Below are 23,772 nucleotides of genomic sequence, written 5' to 3'. Positions count from 1 at the left end.
TTTATTGCCAGCCATTAACTACATATGATTATCTGATCAATAAGTTCTTATTAAATTATACGATACTAAAAATCAATTTTTTAACTTTAAAACCTCTCCAATAATATATTTTTTTGTGCTTATAGATTAGTAATTAATCAAATAATTAGAGCAATAACATTTTATATAACATATTGATTTACTCGAATTTCTATATGCATCAATTCCTTCTCTTGTTATTATATTTCAACTTTTTTATTAAAATAATAATAAATTAATTTTTATACATTTTGAAATGTGCAAATTAGCTCATCCATTAAATATTTAACAACACGTAACATTTTGAAAATTATTGTTTTCTAGGTAAATTATAAAAATGGCCACCCAACTATACTTTTTGTTTTATTTTGGTCACAAAACCAGGGGCAAAGTCAGGGGGCTGGCATGGGCCCCGGTCCCCCCTAAAATATAAATTTGCTCTTTTGGCCTTTAAAATTTTTTAAAAATTTTAAATTAGTAAAATAAAATTATAATTTGACCCCCATAAAATTATAAAAATTCGATTTAATCCTTTATAAATTATAAAGATATAAACTATAAAAAATTAAAATTTTATCCAGCCTCCCCTAAAAATTTATTCTAGCTTCGCCCCTGCACCTAACTATTAATTTTTATTTAATCACTAAACTTTTCGAAATTAAATATTTTAGTCATTCTGACATGATGTGAGGTTTTCTTTATTAGTCTAGTAACAAAATTAGCCTTCTAATATTTACACATTCTATCAATTTGATCCTAAATATAAAAAAAATTAACAAATTTAGCATTCAATGTTTACAAAATGTCATTTTAGTTCTAATTTTAAAAAATTAATAAATTTGTCCGTCAACATTTACAAAATCATCAATTTAGTCCCAACTCTAAAAATAAAAAAAATATAAAAAAGTTTATTTTTTAGCCATTTATAACCTATCGGCTAACTCATACAAGGTATTAAAAAAAACAAAAGTATCCTCTTTCAAGTAACTTGCAACAAAAATTTTTTACTATAATTTTGGATTCACACTGGACCAAACCAATTGATTTGGAATAATTGGCTACATTACTACCCGATTAGATAATATTTTTAATGTTTTTTTTGGAACTTAAATTTTTTTGTGGTTTATCCCAACTTTTTAGAGTTTTTTTTTTTGCAAACAACTTAAAAAGAGAGTACTCCCTTTTTTTTTTAATATCTTACATGAGTTAGCCGAAGGTATGGAAAAAAACTCCAAATTCAATGGATTCCAAGTCGATTCGACTCGATAGGGTTAAGTTTTTTTTATTTAAGTTTGGGTTCGATGCGGGGTAGGTTAATTTTTAAAAATAATGGGGTCAGGTTAGGGTCAAGTTTAGAATAAAACTACCCTACCCCACTCTAGGATATTTATGAAATTGCCCTTTATACATATTTAATATGATTTAAATTAAAAATATCTCTCAAATTTATCACTAGTAATTTCATTCTACCGCCCCTATATTAGTTCCCTTTCACCCTCCCCATTTCCTATATTGTTAATTTAATAATTTATAAAGGAACATTTGTTCTTTCTTTTTTCTTGTGTGTTGTAATCACGACATTTGTGTAAATATATATTAACACACAACTCTAGATATAAATATAAATTTAATTAATCACATTTTTATGAAAAATATATATTTGTGTAAATCTTCATTTTTAAAAGGGTAAACTACCAAAATCGTTCCTTTTGTTTGTTTTGGGTTACATTTTAATCACTTAAGTTTGAAATGTTACATTTTAGTCACTTAATTATCGTATTGTAACATTTTAGTTACTAAACCATTAATTGTCGTTAACGGTGTAACAGTAAGCTGTCATGGCACGTTAAATCATCATTTCAAACGAAAATTTTAGGTTAAATTTTACAATTTGTCCCAATATATTTTTTTATTTTGAGCAATTAAATTTTTTTCCTTTATTTTCTATTCTCTTTTGCTTCTCCCAATGTTTCCCTCCCATTTTCATTTATTTTAACATAGTTTTTCTATATTTTTTATTTGTTAAAACTAGTCCACAAACTCAACTCACTCGAAAAAATTAAATTGTTCCAAAAAAAGTATAGGGACTAGTTTTAACAAATGAAAAATATAGAAAAACTATATTAAAAGAAATGGAGAAGAGAGGAAAACAAAGGGAGAATCAAAAGAGAATGGAAAAAAAAAGTTAAAAGACTATAAACAAAAAAATTAAATTGCTCAAAACGAAAAAATATGGGGACCGATTGTATAAATTAACCTAAAATTTTTTTTGAAATGATGATTTAACGTACCACGTCAACTTATCGTTACACCGTTAACGACAATTAATGACTTGGTGACTAAAATGTTACAACATGATAACGTAAGTAACTAAAACGTAACATTCCAAACATAAGTAACTAAAATGTAACTTGAGGTAAACAAAAGTTGCTATTTTGGTTGCTTACGCTTTTTAAAAAAAATTAATTAATCATATTTTCACAAAAAACAAAATAACAAAATTAAACTCAGGTTGAACCGTATCGAAGTCGGGTATACTATTAATTTTTGGGTTTGGATTCAGAGCTAGTTAATTTTTTTTTAAAGTTGGGGTGGGGTCAAGCTCAAGGCATGGCGATAGAGATCAGGGTGGGGCAAGCAAAAAACGATCCCATTGTAATCATAGTTAGCCAGTAGGTTATAAAAGGGTTAAAAATAATTTTTAAAAAAACTAATTTTAAAATTTTTAGAGTTAAAGACTAAATTGATAGATTTTATAAATGTTGAGGGTCAAATTTATTGAATTTTTAGAAGTAGAACTAAAATGACAAATTTTGTAAGCATTGAGAGCAAAATTTGTTTAATTATTTATATTTAGGATTAAATTGATAGAATCTGTAAACATTAGAAGACTAATTTTATTATTAAATCAATAAATGAGCTCACATCTATTTAGAGGTACTAAAATATTTAATTTCGAAAAATTTAATTTACTCGTAACAAAATTCAGTATAGTATGTTTCATATTATTATTTAACAGAAAATTGAAACAATGAATTAATTTACATATTTCAAAATGATTAATTTACCAATTTTTTCGGTAAAAAAACAGTAATACAATCTGCAGCTAAGGAAAGGGCTTTCTAGGTACTTTAACCCTGTAACGCCCCCACGCCCGAAACCGTCGCCGAAGTCGAGCTTGAGGGGTTACCGAACATAATTTATCAAATTAAGAACTTCAAATCATTTGTTTCTACATTCACAGCTTTTTCTAGAATTTTTGGTTGGGCCAATTAGTACAGTTTATTAGTTAAAGTCTCCCCTGTTTCAGGGTTCGACTGCTCTGACCTCTGTGTATTACGAATAAGATATCCCTCTATACAGAATTTCAATGACTACGAGGTTTGTTTCTCTTAAAATTAGACTCAATAAGGAATCTGTACATATAAAGAATGACTTCTAATTATTTTTGTACAATTTATTATGAATTTTTAAATTCAGAACAGAGGATCCAGAAATCACTCTGGCCCTGTTTCACAAGGTTTCAAATATCTCATAAAGTATAATTTATATGCCTGTTTTTTTATCCACATGAAAATAGACTCATTAAGATTCAATTTCATAACTTGCTCATCATTTAATTCCATTTATACTATTTTTAGTGATTTTTCAAATTCATGTCATTGCTGCAGCAATATTCTGTCTCAAGGCAAATTTCATCTTTTCATGAGTTGTTATGAACTAGATAACCTATTAAACTTCATGATATCAAACACGATCTAAATTTAACCATCACCATAACTTATCAATATCAAACATTTTCTCAACCAATCATGGCCATATCATAAAATTATTCACACAAAATAAGTATATTGCTATACATGCCATACTTAAGTTTTACAAGCCATTTACCCAGATGAAAGTCCTTTGGATATTGTGATTGAACCTTCGACCCGTCCCGATTCCCGAGCTGGCTTGTTCAAAACTACAGTAAATAAAGAGGAGGGAGTAAGCATAAATGCTTAGTAAGTTCATATGTAAATAACAAGTAACATAACAATACAAATATACCAAACAACTTTAGCATGGTATCACCAAAACATATATCACATTTCTAAACATCATTCATCATCTTATAACCTTATTGTTGTTGTATCTATTTTCAACCCGAGGGTTAAGAACATACCTGTCCAAAGTGTCCATTTCACAACACTTACCAAAACGTCACTTGCATCTTAAGTGTTCTTCCATTTCACTAGAAATTTCACCCGTTGAACACATCGGAATACAACTCGGATACACGGATAATTTGCACATAAGTGCCTCATATGTAATCAAGAAATCATGTAACCCGCCCCTAAGTGAACTCGGACTCAACTCAACGAGCTCGGGAGTTTGCGTCCATAAGTGAACTTGGACTCAACTCAACGAGTTCGGATGCCTAGTTACATCTCACGAACTCGGACTCAACTCAACGAGTTCGGACATTCGCATCCATAAGTGAACTCGGACTCAACTCAACGAGTTCAGATGGTCAACCATCCTAGTGACATGTCACTTGTATCCTAATCTATTCCTAAGGTTCAAACAGGCTTTTTTTTTCGATCTCACATTGCCGTCTTCCATGGAATATCGGAACCGATACTCGGTAGCAATTCATATTTATCAAGTAGTAAACATAATTTGCATATTACTCAACATTAACCACAAAGCATAATATTTCACGATAAAAAAATCAGCATATCATATAATTAACATCAATAACTTAAAAATAACAATTTTGCTACATTATTTACACATGAACTTACCTTGGTACCAAAATATAAAGATTTTGCAATTTAGTCCACAATCTTTTCTTTTCCTCGATCGCGACTTGAATCTCGTTTCTCTTGATCTATAATGCCAAATTAATCTTATTCAATACATACATTCATCAAAACAGCATTTAATACGAACTTTGGAAAAATTACACTTTTGCCCCTAGGCTCGGGAATTAAGCGTTATTCCTTATTCTTATGTTTTATAACATGCTGATCATTTTTCCCTTCTATGTCAACATCAAATTCTTACTCTAACATATACTTGTGACTATTAGGTATTTTTGCCGATTAAGCCCTTTTACTCGTTTTCACTCAAAATCGAGTAGCACAAGTTATCTAACATAATTTAAAACCCCATATTCTATCATAAAACATCAAATACACAAATTTCACCTATGGGTATTTTTCCAAATATAAACCCTAGGTTGAATTATTGCTAACATAAGCTTAATCGAGCTACCGGGATTCCAAAAACGTAAAGAACATTAAAAACGGGGCTTGGAATCACTTACTATGGAGCTTGGAAGCTTGAAACAAACCCTAACTATGGAGAACCCTTGAAATTTCGGCCTAATGAAGAAGATGGACAAAAATTGGCTTTTAATTTTGTTTTTAATTCATTTAATAACTAAATGACCAAAATGCCCTTACTACTAAACTTTCCAAAAATTCCATCCATGTCCAATTTTTGTTCATAGACATAGAAATTGGTCAAATTGCTATTTAAGACCTCCTAATTAATATTTCAATGCAATTTCATACTAAAAACTTCTAGAATGCAAATTTTGCAACTTATTCGATTTAGTCCCTACTTTCAATTTAAACACTTTAGGCATAGAATTTCATCACGAAATTTTCACACAATCATGCAATCATATCATATTCATCAAAATAATTATAAAATAATTATTTCTATCTCAGATTTGTGGTCACAAAACCACTATTCCGATTAAGCCCTAATTCAGGATATTACAACTCTCCCTCATTTTAAGGATTTTCGTCCTCGAAAATCTTACCGGTAAACAGGTGTGGGTATTGGTTTTTCATAGTTTCTTCAGGTTCCCATGTAGTCTCTTCTACCCCATGCTTTTGCCACAACACTTTCACAAGTGCAACACTTTTATTTCTTAGTTTTTTGACTTCTCGAGCTAAAATCTTAATCGGTTCTTCTTCATAAGTCATATCCGGTCGTAGTTCAACTTCTGTCGGTGAAATTATATGTGAAGGATCCGAACGATGCCGACTAACATAGATACGTGAAACACATCATGAATCTTCTCTAATTTAGGTGGTAGCGCTAGCCGATATGCTACCGGTCCAACTTTTTCAATTATTTCATACGGTCCAATAAAACGCGGACTTAACTTGCCATTTCGTCCAAATCTAAGGACTTTCTTCCATGGAGACACTTTCAAAAATACCTTATCACCAACTTGAAACTCCATTTCTTTTCGTTTCAAATCCGCATAAGATTTCTGTCTATCTGAAGCAGCTTTCAAACAATCTCAAATCACTTTCACCTTTTCTTCGGTTTCTTTTATTAAATCAACTCCATAAATCTGATTTTCCTTGAGTTCAGTCCAATACAATGGCGTCCGACATTTACGACCATATAATGCTTCATAAGGTGCCATCTTCAAACTCGTCTGATAACTATTATTACAAGCAAATTCTACCAATGGTAAGTACCTTTCCCAACTATCTTGAAATTCCAATACGCAACATCTGAGCATGTCTTCAAGAATCTGAATTACTCTCTCTGATTGTCCATCAGTTTGTGGATGAAAGGCAGTGCTAAAATTTAACTTTGTACCTAATGCCTCTTGCAACTTTTGCCAAAACCGTGAGGTAAACCTCAGATCTCTATCCGAAATGATTGACAAAGGTATCCCATGAAGTCTAACAATCTCTCGGATATACAATTCAGCCAACTTATTAAGAGAATAATCTGTACGTACTGGAATAAAATGAGCCAATTTAGTCAGTCTGTCAACTATTGCCCAGATGGCATTTTTCTTCCCTGGAGTTAACGGCAACCCTAATATAAAATCCATAGTAATCCGATCCCATTTCCATTCAGGAACCATAATAGGCTGAAGTAATCCCGAAGGTACTTGGTGTTCAGCTTTCACTTGTTGACAAACTAAGCACTTTGATACAAACTCGGAAATATTTCTTTTCATTCCACTCCACCAGTACATTTTCTTTAAGTCATTATACATCTTCGTACTGCCCGGATGAACCGCCAAACAACCATTATATGCTTCATGCAAAATCTTTTTAATCAACTCATCATTTTTCGGTACACAAATCTGATTTTTAAACATCAAACAACCATCAGAACCGATTCTAAAATCTGATCCCGTATCAGCTTCACACTGTTTTCTCTTGGCTAGCAAATCTTGATCATTTTTCTAAGCTTCAAAAATCTCTTGTAAAAACATCGGTCTTGCTCTTAACTCTGCTAGAATCGAACCGTCATCTGACATTTTCAACTGAGTGTTCATAACTCTCAAAGCAAACAACAACTTTCTGCTTAAAGCATCGGAAACCACATTCGCTTTTCCCGGATGATAATCAGTAACAAGCTCGTAATCTTTCAATAACTCTAACCATCTTTGCTGTCTCAAATTCAAGTCTTTTTGTGACATCAAGTATTTAAGACTTTTGTGATCGGTATATACTCGGCACTTTTCACCATACAAATAATGTCGCCAAATCTTCAAAGCAAACACCACTGCAGCCAATTCCAAATCGTGAGTAGGATAATTCCTCTCGTGAGGTTTTAACTGCCTCGAAGTATAAGCCACCACTTTTCCTTCTTGCATGAGTACACACCCCAAACCATTTAGAGAAGCATCACTATACACCACAAATTTTTTACCTGATTCGGGTTGTACCAACACTGGTGCTTCAGTTAATAACTTTTTCAATTCTTCGAAACTCTGTTGACATTCTTCCGTCCATTCAAATTTAACATCCTTTCGGAGTAGTCTAGTCATAGGAGCAACAATTATAGAAAATCCATTTACAAACCACCGATAATACCCAGCTAGCCCCAAGAAACTCCTAACTTCAGTTACATTTTTCGGTGGTTTCCAATCAACAATGGCTGAAATTTTACTAGGATCAACCCGTATACCATCACCTGAAACAATATGACCCAAAAATCTAACTTCCCGGAGCCAAAATTCACTTTTACTAAACTTAGCATACAGCTGCTTATCTATCAAAGTTTGCAAAACTATCCTCAAATGCTCAGCATGCCCTGTCTCATCTTTTGAATAAATTAAAATATCATCTATAAACACCACAACAAATCTGTCTAGGTATGGCCGAAATATGCGATTCATTAAGTCCATAAACACAGCAGGAGCATTTGTCAACCCGAATAGCATAACTAAAAATTCATAATGACCGTACCTTGTTCTAAAAGCAATTTTAGGCACGTCTGACTCTTTCACTCGCAGCTGATAATACCCAGATCTCAAGTTAATCTTTGAAAACCATGTCGCTCCTTTTAGCTGATCAAACAAATCACCAATTCTCGGTAATGGATACTTGTTTTTTATTGTCACCTTGTTTAACTGCCGATAATCAACACATAATCTCATAGAACTATCTTTCTTTTTCACAAATAACACGGGAGCACCCCAATGTGAAAAACTTGGTCTCACAAAGCCTTTATCAGTCAACTCTTGCAACTGCGACTTTAATTCTTTCAACTCTGTGGGTGCCATTCTATATGGAGCAATCGAGATCGGAGCTGTTCCCGGTATCAAATCTATACCAAATTCTACTTCCCTGACTGGAGGCAAACCCAGCAATTCTTCTGGAAATACATCCGCAAATTCACACACAACCAGCACTGATTCAACTTTCTTTTCAACTTCTTTTGTATTAATTACATACGCCAAATAAGCTTCATAACCCTTTCTCAAATATCTCTGAGCCGACATCGAAGAAATCATATTAAATATTGCCTCTGATTTGTCTGGTTCAACCCGCAAGATTTCACCACTTTCACATTTTAATTCTATAACCTTTTCTTTGCAATTTACTATAGCATCATGCAATGTCAACCAATCCATACCCAAAATAACATCAAATTCATCAAACGGCAACAACATCAAGTCGGCCGGAAAGTAATGACACCGAATCATTAAAGGGCATTTCTTGCATACTTTATCAACTATCACACATTTGCCTAGTGGATTTGACACTCTAATCATAAATTCTATGTTCTCAATAGGTATATTCATACTAGACACCAGTTTCATGCATACATATGAATGAGTAGAACCGGGATCAATCAAAGCAATAACATTAGTATCATAAAGAGAAAATGTACCGGTAATCACATCGGGTGAGGAAACATCTTCACGCGCTTTAATAGCATAAGTTCTAAGCGGAGCTCTTCCTTCAGATCTAACTGCTGCATCTCTGGCTACATTCTTACTGCTTGTTTCACTTCCAGCTTTTCTTAGATACCTTCCCCTCGAGTCTGCACCACTAGCTTTTACATTCTGAAAATTTTTCTTTCTGAGCTCTCTCTGGGCAGTCTCTAATAAAATGATCCGGAGAACCACATCGAAAACATTCATTTGCTCTGCACGGACCAAAATGATTTCTACCACACCGCTGGCACTCGAGTTTAACAAATCTCGTATTTCCCACACTAGCCGTAGAAGTAGTCTGAGATTTAGGACCCACATTTCGCTTCTTAAAATTTCCATATGATTGCCCAGCTGAAACTTGGGAACGAGGATTCATATTTCTTGAATTTCTGGTTTGTTGTGAGGGTGCATTACTCATTGGTCTTTTCTTCCAATTTCGTGTTTCAGATTCTACCTTTTTCTTTTCCTTCAGTAATTCTTCAGCCTTGCAAGCTCGATCGACAAGTACCACCATTTCTTTTAGTTCAAGGATCCCAACAAATACCTTAATGTCTTTGTTAAGCCCATCTTCAAATCGTCGGCACATCTTGGCTTCTGTAGGAACATATTCCCTGGCATACTTACTCAATCGAACAAACTCTCTTTCATATTCTGAGACTGTCATATTACCTTACTTCAGCTCAAGAAACTCTTTACATTTCTGATCAATAAATCTTTCACTAATATATTTCTTCCGAAACTCTTCTTGAAAGAATTCCCAGGTTACCCTCTCTTTCGGTACCACCGAAATCAAAGTCTTCCACCAATTATAGGCTGAATCTCTCAACAAAGATGTAGCACATTTCAAACATTCTTCAGGTGTACAAGATAATTCATCAAATACCCGGATAGAATTTTCAAGCCAGAACTCTGCTTTCTCTGCATCATCATCAATATTTGCTCTAAATACTTTAGCCCCTTGTTTACGAATTCTGTCAACGGGGTTTTGTGAAATTTTATCATATCCACTCCCCGAGGCATCGGAGGCATAGGTTGAGGAATTGGGGGAGGTGGGAGAGGTCGTACATTTGGGTTCGTACGAACGAACTCAGTGTACCATGCACTCATCATTTGGAGAAAGGCTTCCCGATCCCCTTCTCCTCCTCCTTAACCAACAGTAGGGGGTGGGTTTTCAGTCGGCGCTGCCCCTTCAGCCGGAGCTGGCGCATTACTCTCTACTTCATCTGCCACAGCTAGATTGGGATCCATTTACCATATAAAAATCATTTAAAAAGGTCAGAAGTCGTCACACTATCACAATTCATACATATGGCATGTATAGCAAAATCCGTACATACAACACGTAGTCCGATAACCGACTAAACCTGCTCTGATACCACCAAATGTAATGCCCCCACGCCCGAAACCGTCGCCGGAGTCGAGCTTGAGGGGTTACCGAACATAATTTATCATATTAAGAACTTCAAATCATTTGTTTCTACATTCACAGCTTTCTAGCTACCCGCATCACAGTTACAAGAAAAATCATATCTCGAGTTACGAAACTCGAAATCAAGATCCGTAAATTTTTCCTAAATCTAGACTCATATATATATTTAATAATTTGTTTCTAGAATTTTTGGTTGGGCCAATTAGTACAGTTTATTAGTTAAATTCTCCCATGTTTTAGGGTTTGACTACTCTGACCTCTGTGTATTACGAATTAGATATCTCTCTATAAAGAATTTCAATGACTACAAGGTTTGTTTTTACTAAAACTAGACTCAATAAGGAATTTGTACATATAAAGAATGACTTCTAATTATGTTTGTACAATTTATTATGAATTTTTAAATTCAGAACAGAGGATCCAGAAATCACTCTGGCCCTATTTCACAAGGTTTCAAATATCTCATAAAGTATAATTTATATGCCTGTTTTTTTTATCCATATGAAAATAGACTCATTAAGCTTTAATTTAATAACTTGATCATCATTTAATTCCATTTATACTATTTTTAGTGATTTTTCAAATTCATGTCATTACTGCAGCAATATTCTATCATAAGGCAAATTTCATCTTTTCATGAGTTGTTATGAACTAGATAACCTATTAAACTTCCATGATATCAAACATGATCTAAATTTAACCATCACCATAACTTATCAATATCAAACATTTTCTCAACCAATCATGGCCATATCATAAAATTATTCACACAAAATAAGTATATTGCTATACATGCCATACTTAAGTTTTACAAGCCATTTACCCAGATGAAAGTCCTTTGGATAGTGTGATCGAACCTTCGACCCATCCCGATTCCCGAGCTGGCTTGTTCAAAACTACAGTAAATAAAGAGGAGGGAGTAAGCATAAATGCTTAGTAAGTTCATATGTAAATAACAAGTAACATAACAATACAAATATACCAAACAACTTTAGCATGGTATCACCAAAACATATATCACATTTCTAAACATCATTCATCATCTTACCACCTTATCGTTGTTGTATCTATTTTCAACCCGAGGGTTAAGAACATACCTGTCCAAAGTGTCCATTTCACAACACTTACCAAAACGTCGCTTGCATCTTAAGTGTTCTTCCATTTCACTAGAAATTTCACCCGTTGAACACATCGGAATACAACTCGGATACACGGATAATTTGCACATAAGTGCCTCATATGTAATCAAGAAATCATGTAACCCGCCCCTAAGTGAACTCGGACTCAACTCAACGAGCTCGAGAGTTCGCATCCATAAGTGAACTTGGACTCAACTCAACGAGTTCGGATGCCTAGTTACATCTCACGAACTCGGACTCAACTCAACAAGTTCGGACATTCGCATCCATAAGTGAACTCAGACTCAACTCAACGAGTTCGGATGCTCAACCATCCTAGTGACATGTCACTTGTATCCTAATCTATTCCTAAGGTTCAAACAGGCTTTTTTTTTTCGATCTCACATTGCCGTCTTCCATGGAATATCGGAACTGATACTCGGTAGCAATTCATATTTATCAAGTAGTAGACATAATTTGCATATTACTCAACATTAACCACAAAGCATAATATTTCACGATAAAAAAAATCAACATATCATATAATTAACATCAATAACTTAAAAATAACAATTATGCTACATTATTTACACATGAACTTACCTTGGTACCAAAATATAAAGATTTTGCAATTTAGTCCACAATCTTTTCTTTTCCTCGATCGCGACTTGAATCTCATTTCTCTTGATCTATAATGCCAAATTAATCTTATTCAATACATACATTCATCAAAACAGCATTTAATACGAACTTTGGAAAAATTACACTTTTGCCCCTAAACTTTTGCATAATTACACTTTTGCCTCTAGGCTCGGGAATTAAACTTTATTTCTTATTCTTATGTTTTATAACATGCTGATCATTTTTCCCTTCTGTGGAAACATCAAATTCTTACTCTAACATATACTTGTGACTATTAGGTATTTTTGCCGATTAAGCCCTTTTACTCGTTTTCACTCAAAACCGAGTAGCAAAAGTTGTCTAACATAATTTAAAACCATATATTCTATCATAAAACATCAAAATACACAAATTTCACCTATGGGTTTTTTTCCAAATATAAACCCTAGGTTGAATTATTGCTAACATAAGCTTAATCAAGCTACCGAGATTCCAAAAACGTAAAGAACATTAAAAACGGGGCTTGGAATCACTTACTATGGAGCTTGGAAGCTTGAAACAAACCCTAGCTATGGAGAACCCTTGAAATTTCGGCCTAATGAAGAAGATGGACAAAAATTGGCTTTTAATTTTGTTTTTAATTCATTTTAATAACTAAATGACCAAAATGCCCTTACTACTAAACTTTCCAAAAATTCCATCCATGTCCAATTTTTGTCCATAGACATAGAAATTGGTCAAATTGCTATTTAAGACCTCCTAATTAATATTTCAATGCAATTTCATACTAAAAAATTCTAGAATGCAAATTTTGCAACTTATTCGATTTAGTCCCTACTTTCAATTTAAACACTTTAGGCATAGAATTTCATCACGAAATTTTCACACAATCATGCAATCATATCATATTCATCAAAATAATTATAAAATAATTATTTCTATCTCGAATTTGTGGCCACGAAACCATTATTCCGATTAAGCCCTAATTCAGGATATTACAAACCCAATTTCTTCCTGAAACCAGGACGGCATCTACCACATGCGTACTTACCTTTTGTGATTGTGGAGTTTTGGCCCATACTGCAAGTAAAGAAATGGGAACAGAAACTGAATGAATCCAAAAATAGAAATGGGAACTTTTAATCTACATTTTACTTGGCAGGGAGGTGAGTTTTCCTTGTGGTTTTTGTTTCCTCGCCTTAAGTTGTCAAGAGCACTCATTAAGGCAAAAGTCACTGGAATCCTGTGTCTTTCATGCCTGAGTCTCACTTGTCTAATTAGTAGCGGTCTTCTTTTGGATTCCTTAACAAGCCCGCCACTTGTTACAACATATAGATACTTTCATCTGTCTTCCTAAAGGAGATTGTCTACTAACTAGACCTGTCTCTCTCAGACAGATGAGACTGAGGAATTAAAAACCAAGTTTCCTATGACTTTTGACTTCTACTCGAGGCAATGAAACTCTCATCTCTTCTCAGCCATGAAAAATCTGGATTTGAAGTTCCCACTTGTTTCTTTTAGGTTTCGTTTCCTTCAAATCATACAACCTCAAAATGTGGGTTCAAGTTACAGCTCTTTCTTTAATTCTCTCTTTAATTCTCTCCTATCTCCTCAACGGCATTACTCTTGTTGAGGCTCTCCTAATAAGTTTTGACATTGGTAATTTCTCTACGAATAGCGAATATGGTAAAAACCGGGACCTTATTCTTGCTTCTCTCCCATCTAATGTCTCTACTAAAGGTGGTTTCCTTACTACCAGTATTGGCCAAAACTCTAACAAAGTTTACACTCTTGCTATGTGCAGAGGAGACTCTAGTCCATACGCTTGTTATGAATGTATCTATCGCTCAATCCACAATCTCGTCACTAGCTGTCCCAACCAGAAAGAAGCCCTTTCATATGCGAGGAGTCTATGTCATGTACACTATTCAGATCGCTCATTTTATGGAACCCTGGAGCTAAAACCCGTGAGGCAGGCTCTAATAATGACGACATCACGTCGAACTTAACACAATTTTATACAGCTTGGGACAGTTTGATGGACAGTGTTGGGGAAAAGGCTTCCAACAACACGTATACTCTTTAAGTTTGCAAATGGGGAAGCAGATTTTGGGGAATACCAAAAGATAAATACACGAATGCAGTGCACTCCAGATTTATCACACAAGGATTGTGATTCTTGCCTCAGCCTATCCGTAAGTTACTTTAAAGCATGTTGCCATGGGAAGAAAGGAGGTTATGTTCGGAGGCCTAACTGTTATTTTCGCTGGGAATTGTATCCCTTCTATACATCCAACGTGTTGAATTATAGAACAAACCGAATCAAAACAACTTTTTTCATTCTTTCTTACTTAAGAGATAGGAATACCCACGTATTTAATACATGCAGTCCCTTAACCACCTTTAACAGCTAACAGATAATCCTAACTACTTTTAACAGACTTTAACTACAAAGCCGTTTCTTAAATTCCCATAACATTCCCCATGCACTTCTAACTTTCATATGAAGGAACTTGAAGCTACCTCCTGAACTTGGTGAACAGTAATGCAGACAATGGTTTTGTTAAAACATCAGCAACCTGACCCTCAATGGGCACGTGACCAACTTGAAGCACACCCGATGCTACCTTCTCTCTTACAAAGAACACATTCAGCTCTACGTGCTTAAATTTTGAATGCAGGATTGGATTGCCTGCTACAGCAACTGCACAAGAGCTATCACACCAAACCAATGACTTCTTCTATACTGAGACACTTAATTCAGCCAACAACGACTGAAGCCAGACCAATTCGGCTATGACATTCGCCAAACTCCTATATTCTGCTTCGGCGGTCGAACGGGACACAACTTGCTATTTGTGAGAGCTCCAGGAGATTGGATTCCCTCCAAGAAAAATACAATAACCCGAGGTGGATCTCCGGTCATCAACATCAGGCCCCCAGCTTGAATCCGAGTAGCCTTCAAGAACAAACTTAGATGTTCGATGAAAATGCAGACCATAGTCTAGTGTGCCTTGCAAATACCTCAAAATTCTCTTCACTGCTTTAAAATGCGTATCTAAGGGTCGGTGCATATACTGGCAGACTTTGTTTACTAAAAAAGAAATATCCGGTCAAGTGATTACCACATGCTGGAGGGCCCCTACTAAACTTTGAAAAAGGGTCTCATCGTCAACCGACCTTCCTTCATGAGCTGACAGTCGACAAGTAGACACCATTGGTGTAGGAGAGCTGTTAGACTTTTCCATAGAAGCCTTCTTAAGAAGATCTTGAATATATTTCTTCTGATTGAGAACCAGCCCATCTGAGGTATAATGAACCTCAATGCCTAAAAAATAACTCAAGTTCCCTAAATCCTTTAAAGAAAATTGTCGATCAAGATCATTGACAAACTGGTTTATAGCACCTGAATCAGACCCTGTGACTATGATGTCATCTACATACACCAGTACGTACAACAGCTGATCCCTAGACTTTTTGATAAAAAAAGAATTATCAGCCTTTGATATGTCAAACTGACTAGTTAAGAGAAACTCCCTCAGCTTGTGAAACCAAGCTCGAGGAGCTTGGTTAAGCGTATACAATGCTTTCTTTAACTTGCACACCAGCTGCTGGCCATTAATCCCTACTTGTTCAAAACCTGGTGGTTGCACCATGTATATGTCCTCATTTAAATCACCATTAAGGAACGCGTTATTGACATCTACTTGCCTTAGAGACCATCCCATGGATAATGCTATTGACAGAACCACCCGAATTGTTGTAGGCTTCACCACCGGACTAAAAGTCTCATGAAAATCAATACCGGCTTCTTGGAGATAGCCTTTTACCATTAACCGACCCTTGTATCGTGCTATGGAACCATCAGCATTCTTCTTCACTTTGAATATCCACTTACACCCTACCGCTCTTTTGCCTGCAGGTAAGGGCATAAGGTCCCATGTACGATTCGCAAGCAAGGCTTGATATTCAGCTTGGGCAGCAGCTGACCACTCAGGACTCTAAAAAGCTTCATGTGTAGAAGCTGGTTCCTTCACAGCCACCACTGATGAGAACACTTTCGGTTTATAAATGCCACATTTAGACTGAGTCTGCATTGGATGATTATTCACAGCTGGCCTGATGGGAGAAGAAGAAGGTGAGGATTCAGAAGCTGGAGGAGAGGAAGACACACGATCAACATGAGAACTGTAGTTAGAAGGAACTGATGTAGGAGGTGCGATTAAAGATGAGGTGGTTGGACCAGCTTCAGAACTAAAATGAGAGTTAGAAGTTGGCGCTGTAACAACAAGAATATGAGACTACTGACGAGGTTGCTCCTTGGGACAAACTAGAGTTCGAGAAGAACACCCTTGCTGAAACAGGAACTGAGTCTCATCGAAGACAACATGGCGAGACACAAACACACGACCAGTGTCATCGAGGCACTTATAGCCTTTGTGATTCGGCCCAAAACCAAGAAACGTACAACACTTGGACCTAAACTAAAGTTTGTGTTGATTATATGGCCGCAAGTAAGGAAAACAGACACAACCAAGAACTCGCAAATGAGAGTAGTCAGGCAGCTCTTTATACAGTTTTTCATAGGGACTAATGCCTTGGAGAACAATATAGGTAGCCTGTTGATTACATGGACTGTATGAGAAAATGAAGAAGACCAGAATTCTAGAGGCATTGATGCTTGAGCCAGAAGAGTTAAGCCCATGTCAACAACTTGTCGGTGTCTCTGTTCAGCCACACCATTTTGTTTTGAGGTGTGGGGACATGTAATTCTGTGTTAGATACCACGTTTGAACAATTCAGTGGACAGAGAGCGATATTCACCCCCCAATCATTTTGAAGCATTTTTATAGATAACCAAACTGTGCTTGAATCATTTGTTGAAAATGAAGAAAGCAGTTCAACACTTCAGACTTAACCTTTATGAAATACAACTAGGTGTATCTACTGTGCATATCAACAAAAGACACATAGTAGTAGAAACCATTTGACTTGACATGAGTGGGTCCCCAAACATCAGACACAACAAGCTCAAATGGAACAGAATAGACTATTTTTGACGCACTAAATGGAAGTCTATGAGATTTGCCAAGTTGACAAGCTGCATACACACTTGGCAAACCTTTATGCTGAAAAGAAACATTACAATTCTTTAATACTCGAACAAGGGTGTTATTGCACGGATGACCGAACCGATTATGCCACAACAGAGGTATGGAAGAGAGCTGAGCTTGATACACAGACATAGAGTTGGGTAGCACCATCTTGGAAGAACCATCCTGGGAGACATCAAATTGGTAGAGGCCTTTATGCATGTGGCCCACGAGAAGAATCATCCCTGTCTGAATATCCTTCACAAAACACATATAGGGGTGAAATTCAAAATAAACTGAATTGTCCATAGCAAACTATCCAACAGACAATAATTTCTTGCAAACAGTAGGCACATGAAGCACATTTTTAAGATGTAGAACCCTTGAACCAGCCAACATAGAAGAAAAGCCTACATGTGCTATAGAAACATGCTCACCATTGCCCATAGAGACCCGATCCATACCTGTGTAAGGAGAGACAATCGAGAGATTGGTTACATCAGGAGTGATGTGATTTGTGGCTCCAGAATCAGGATACCAAACTTGAGCTGAAGAATCTGAAGAAGATCGGGAAGGCTGTGGAATTGAGGAAGGAGATGGTTGTGAAAAGGAGCTGCAACAAGAAGAAGAAGACTGCTTCTCATAACGATGGTAATTGACAGTTTTTGAGTCGTTAGACTTCACTCTAGAAAAATTCTCATCAAACCGGTGATAGCATGATTGAACCACATGTCCAACTTTACCACATAGTTGACACTGGGGTTTGGAACGCGACCACCCCCTACCATTGCCACGATACTTACCACGAGACCAACTCCTATCATGTCCTCGACTGCCCTGTCTAAAATCTTGAGTACAACCATTTGAATCACCATTATTTTTCAAGTGATGAGGATTCTTGGAATAGGAAGACACATTAGCCTGCATAGGTACGTTTGCTAACAATTCTATCTGTCGTGCCTCACAATCAAGAAGCATTTCAGTCAGAAGATCGAGAGACATAGGACTAGCTGAAGCAATCACACGAATAGACTCAAACTCTAGCGAGAGTCCAGCCAAGATAATGCTAACTTGCTCTTGCTCAGTAATTACACTTTTAGCAGCAGCAAGACTGTCACTCAAACGTTTTACCTTTGCCAAATATTCCTTAGCTGTGAGATTCGCCTTCTTGAGAGAATACAATTCATGACGCATTCTTGAAACCTTTAGATTAGATTTAACTCCAAACCATTTCTCAATAGTAGACCAAATATCAAAACTAGTTTTAGCTGTTGTAAGATGAACTAGAACCTCATCCGAAACTGTGGACAGTAGCCAGGAAGCAAGCAATTTGTCTTGTTGCTTATGAGCAAGAAACAACGGGTTATCAATTAACTGACCATTGACTCCAGCAACAAGAGGAGAGGGAATTGGAAGAGTACCTTGGACAAATCCTTCAAGATCATAACCTTCAAGAATGAACAAAAGTTGATGTTTCCAGAGAAGAAAATTAGCCTCAGTAAGTTTGATGGTGTCATGCTTGGAAAAGGAGTGAATCATGGGTGACACAATGCTGCCAGAACCAGGTGAAGGAGCAGCATTTCAAGAATCAGCAGACGGGCAGGATTTATCAACCCCAGGCACAGGATCAGTAGCCATGAAAAACAGCAAAGAAAGCAGAGAAGAAAAGAAAAACTACACCAGAAATTTCTTGGCTCTTGATACAATGTTGAATTATAGAACAAACTGAATCAAAACAACTTCTTTCATTCTTTCTTACTTAAGAGATAGGAATACCCACGTATTTAATACATGCAGTCCCTTAACCACCTTTAACAGCTAACAGATAATCCTAACTACTTTTAATAGACTTTAACTACAAAATCGTTTCTTAAATTCCCATAACACAACGCTACACCTCCACCCTCACCTTTTAGCCCTCCTCCCCCACCTATTGTCTTCCGCCACAGTCAGCGAACTCCACAAATACAAAAGGTAAGTACGGATCTACTAGATGGCATGTTGGTTTTATGAAGTAGATGGCATATTCTGTAAAAGTACTTACAAAGTTCTTTCTTGTGAAGTAGGGGGAGGCAGTTCATCCAAAACCATTGTTATTATAATTGTTCCAATTGTCATTTTGGTGGCAGTACTTGTTATACTTGCAGTTGCTATTGTCCTTAAGAGGATCAAGAAAATAAAGCAGGAGAATCAAAGTACGTCGGTCCTTGATTTTCTTTTTTTCATACTTCTTCCAATAGCTAAGCATCCTTTTACACTTTCTTTAAATTGTCTCTTTGTTAACCTGCAGATGACAAGAGCCATGTTGAATCCTTGCAATTTGACTTCAATGCAGTAAAAGTTGCAATAGAAAACTTCTTGAATGCAAACATGCTTGGACGAGGTGGTTTTGGTTCTGTTTATAAGTTAATTTCAGATTTGGTGTATGGAAATTTCTAATATCTCAAAAGGAGAAAAAGACAGAATGTTTGAATATATAGAATTGAAGCCTCTAGTTTGATGGAAATAAAAGTTATTGCTTTCCATCATTGTTATTTGTTCCAAATTCTCAGGGTCAGCTTGAAGATGGACGAAAAGTAGCTATAAAGGGGCTATCAAAAAATTTCGGACAAGGACAACAATAATTCAGGACTGAAGTCATTTTATTGGCAAAGCTTCAACACAAGAATTTGGTTAGGCTTCTGGGTTTTAGCTTGGAACAAAAAGAAAGAATTCTCAACTATGAATTTCTGCCTAACTCAAGCCTTGACAACTTAATATTCCGTATGGTTTGGATCCTTTTAAACTATACCTATTGAGTTCTTCTTCATTTATTAGGTTACTAGTCCTGGTAGAATACAGTTCATGCCATGTTATATTGGTGAATCTTACATGGGTATAAACATTTTGAATTCTGAAAGTCGTAGATATTGCAATTTTTGTAGATATAGTAAAGCGTTTATTACTAAATTGGGAGAAGAGGTACAAAATTATAGAGGGAATAACCAGGGGACTTCTTTATCTTCACCAAGATTCTCAGTACCGGATCATCTATCGTGACTTAAAAAGCAGCTAACATATTGTTAGACAAAGAGATGAATCCTAAAATCTTAGATTTTGGAATGGTAAAATTGCTTGTTCCTGATCAAACTCGAGCTGCTACAAGCAAAATCGTTGGGACCTTGTAAGTGTTAAAAACGATAGATTTTATATGTTACTTGTTACACTTGAGTTGTTTAAACTCAGATCCTAAGCACTAGATTTCTTCTAGAGGATAGTTTTAGCTACCATTTAAATTCACTCATTAAGATTTATTTGTCCGTAGTGGATACATGGCTCTAGAGTGTGCATTACATGGACGATATTCGGTTAAATTGATGTTTACAGCTTCGGAGTGCTGGTTTTGGAAATCATTAGTGGTAAAAAAATCAATAGCTTCACCAACCAAGAATTGGGAGACTCTCTTCTAACCTATGTAAGCAACTTACTACCTTTATGGTATTACTAGATTAGAACTTGGTACAAGGCAATTTAAGTTCATATCCTCAAACATTTGCAGGCATTAAGAAACTGGATTGAACGGACTGCTTGGGAAGTTGTAGATCCAATTCTGAGGGATGGCTTATGAAGTGAAATAATGGGATGTATCCATTTAGGGTTGCTTTGTGTTCAAGACAATAGCGCTTACAGACCAACCATGGCCTCTATGGTTCTCATGCTTAGTAGCTATTCCATGTCACTGCCAGTGCCATCAAGACCTGCATTTTCTAAGCATTCCATAGGAGAGAAAGAAAAGAAGTCTGATTCAGTATCTATTGGTGTTGAGAGGATGGAACATGCAAGTTTAGCAGAATCTTGAGCAGCAAGGCTCGTGACTTGCAGAAGAAACAAGCAGCAATTTGAACAGAATTTTAAAATCAAAGAAAAATGGAGAGTGTATATGGAAGAATTCGATGAATTTCATTCAGACATTCAATATTGGCATAGTGCCATTACTTATATCAAGCATAAGTCAAACACTACAAGCAAATTTTACCTAAACTATCACCTAGCACCACTATAACTCATTGAAACTTGGTAAATTAACTTGTACAACAAAACAAAGCTTTTCAGCTCAATTACTACCTAATTACATCAATCATTAAACTAACATAGTTCAAAATGAATAAGATTACATTACACCAACAAAATAAATAAAAAAGAATTAAATGACAGCAGCTTTACTTGGTTCTGCTGTTCTCATGGCTCGGTGCGCTTGGCCAGCTACTTGGTGTTGCATGCTAACCAACCTTCAACACTCCTCCTTAGTTAGCATGTTGCATACTCCCATTTCAGCTCTCAAGTGAAGGAATCGAGTCACACTAAGGGCTTTTATAAAAATATCAGCAATTTGCTCCTCTGAACTGTTGTAACAGCCCGATTTAGACCTTAATCGGAACGGTGGTTTCGGGACCATGAATTCGAGTCAAAAAAATATTTTTAAATTATTTTTAGTGTTTATTTTGTGTGAATTTATGTTTTTGAAAATTTCGTGATTTAATTTTGTTGTTTAGGTGTCCGATTAAATAAAAGGACTTAATCGCGTAAAGTGAAAATTAGGTGGTTATTTCTAAAAAGGGATAATTTGCACTTAGCTTTTAAAATAGAAGCCTTTAAGAAGTAAATAGCCCAATATCAAATGAAGTGGATGGGAGTGGGCATGATATATATGATTTTATAATTTATTAACTAAGGTTAAAAAGGTAAAATAATAATAAGTAATATAATTTATTAACTAAGGTTAAAAAGGTAAAATAATAATAAGTAATATATATGTTATAATATATGATAATTAAACAAAGTGCTCATAATATTTCCACCATAGCCGAATATAAACAAAAGGAAAGAAATAGGAGAAGTTAGGTTCGGCCATCTTCCAAGCTAAAATCAAGATTAAGAACCAAAGAAATCGGATTTGGACTGGGGAAAAACGAAAGTTGTCGGCTAGCAAACCCGTCCCGTTTAACGACGTCTGAGATAAGTTTATAAGTAAATAGATGTGTTTATTGGTAATTTAATGTTATATTTACATGTTTTTATGAAATGTTAGAAAGTAAATATACTATGGTCGAATATGATTAAATGTGGCTGCTACACTTCTGAGTTCGATTCGACCGAGTTACGATGTCCGAAAGCCCCGTATGAACCTTAGGAATAGTTAGAATACATATGTCATGACATAGGATTCCGATATATGTGTACGAGTAAGTCCATGGCATCGATTTATGATTCTGATGTGTGTTTACGAGTAAGACCTTATTTGGGACAGTGGCATCGAAATGTGGTTACATGTAAGACCACGTCTGGGACATTGGCATTGTACGATTTATGTGATTATCCGAGTGTCCTATCTAATTCCAAATGGTTCATCGGGAAAAGGTAGTCGTGTACGGATTGTATAATACGAGCTAAACGGTCAGGTATGAGTTAACTTGATATCTATTTAAGATAAGGTAAGAAAGTACTATTGTTATGTGCTGTAAATCATGTACAATGCAAATGAAGAACTTATGGATATTGATATGTGTATTCGGCTTGTGAAGGAATAATTTGTGTAACATTGAAATGTAATTTAATATGTATATATGAGATTTGTATATTCGACTACTTAAGTATTATGTATACATGAGATGATATTAGTTGATTTTTAAATTGCATAAAAGAATAAATGGATGTGTGGTTATTATGACTATTAGGTTTGGAAATTGATTTATATTGCATTAAACGATTATATATGTATTCGACATAGGTGGTTAATTATGATAATGAGATGTTTATTTGCTTATGATTTACTAAGCTTTGATAGCTTACTCTTTGTGTTATGTTTACTCTGTTATATAGATTTTGAAGTCAAGCTACGAGCTCAGGAATTGTCAGCAAAGTCTATCACACTATCGACCGTTTTTGGTACATTATAAGTTTGAACCTATTTTTATGGCATGTATAAGCTAGGTTATGTTTAGTTAGGTTTGAAGTTGTGTATATATTAAGCCATGCGAAAATGGTTAATATGTTAAGTGATTATATGAAACTTTAGTCATGTTTATATGTGTTATATGCTTTGAAAATGGTTGGTGATTGTGGATATGTATGTTTGATAGGTTCGGCTATGGTACATGCATGGATAAAGGTATATGGGAATTTTGTTGATATGTTTTGTTAAAATGTTATTATGTGATTTGGTGATAAAGAATATTTAGTTAAATTCAAACATGGTTGTTGATTAATTTGGTATATATATTATATGATATGTTTTATATTTATGATTGGTTTAATAAT

General features: G+C 35.3%; 1 protein-coding gene across 1 annotated transcript; it reads left to right on the top strand.

The window, feature by feature from the left end:
* Positions 1 to 19,468: 19,468 nt before the first annotated feature.
* On the top strand, positions 19,469 to 21,313 carry LOC107963019 (cysteine-rich receptor-like protein kinase 6). Its single transcript, XM_041115419.1, has 5 exons — positions 19,469 to 19,670; positions 19,766 to 19,896; positions 20,028 to 20,051; positions 20,293 to 20,350; positions 21,111 to 21,313. The coding sequence occupies exons 1-5, from the start codon at positions 19,469 to 19,471 to the stop codon at positions 21,311 to 21,313; spliced, it is 618 nt and encodes a 205-aa protein (XP_040971353.1).
* The last annotated feature ends 2,459 nt before the right edge of the window (positions 21,314 to 23,772 follow it).

Source organism: Gossypium hirsutum, chromosome A06 (assembly GCF_007990345.1).
Source record: "Gossypium hirsutum isolate 1008001.06 chromosome A06, Gossypium_hirsutum_v2.1, whole genome shotgun sequence".
Taxonomy (NCBI): Eukaryota; Viridiplantae; Streptophyta; class Magnoliopsida; order Malvales; family Malvaceae; genus Gossypium; species Gossypium hirsutum.
Note: the sequence above shows the minus strand (reverse complement) of the source record. Positions and strands in the feature narration are given on the sequence as shown.

Bases quoted from the DNA above. Each gene is read 5' to 3' on its own strand.
- LOC107963019 (XM_041115419.1), top strand. From the start codon at position 19,469: ATGGCATGTTGGTTTTATGAAGTAGATGGCATATTCTGTAAAAGTACT. The intron at 19,897-20,027 runs GTGTATGGAAAT...CCAAATTCTCAG, and splicing joins ATAAGTTAATTTCAGATTTG to GGTCAGCTTGAAGATGGACG. The intron at 20,052-20,292 runs GTAGCTATAAAG...TTCATTTATTAG, and splicing joins AGCTTGAAGATGGACGAAAA to GTTACTAGTCCTGGTAGAAT.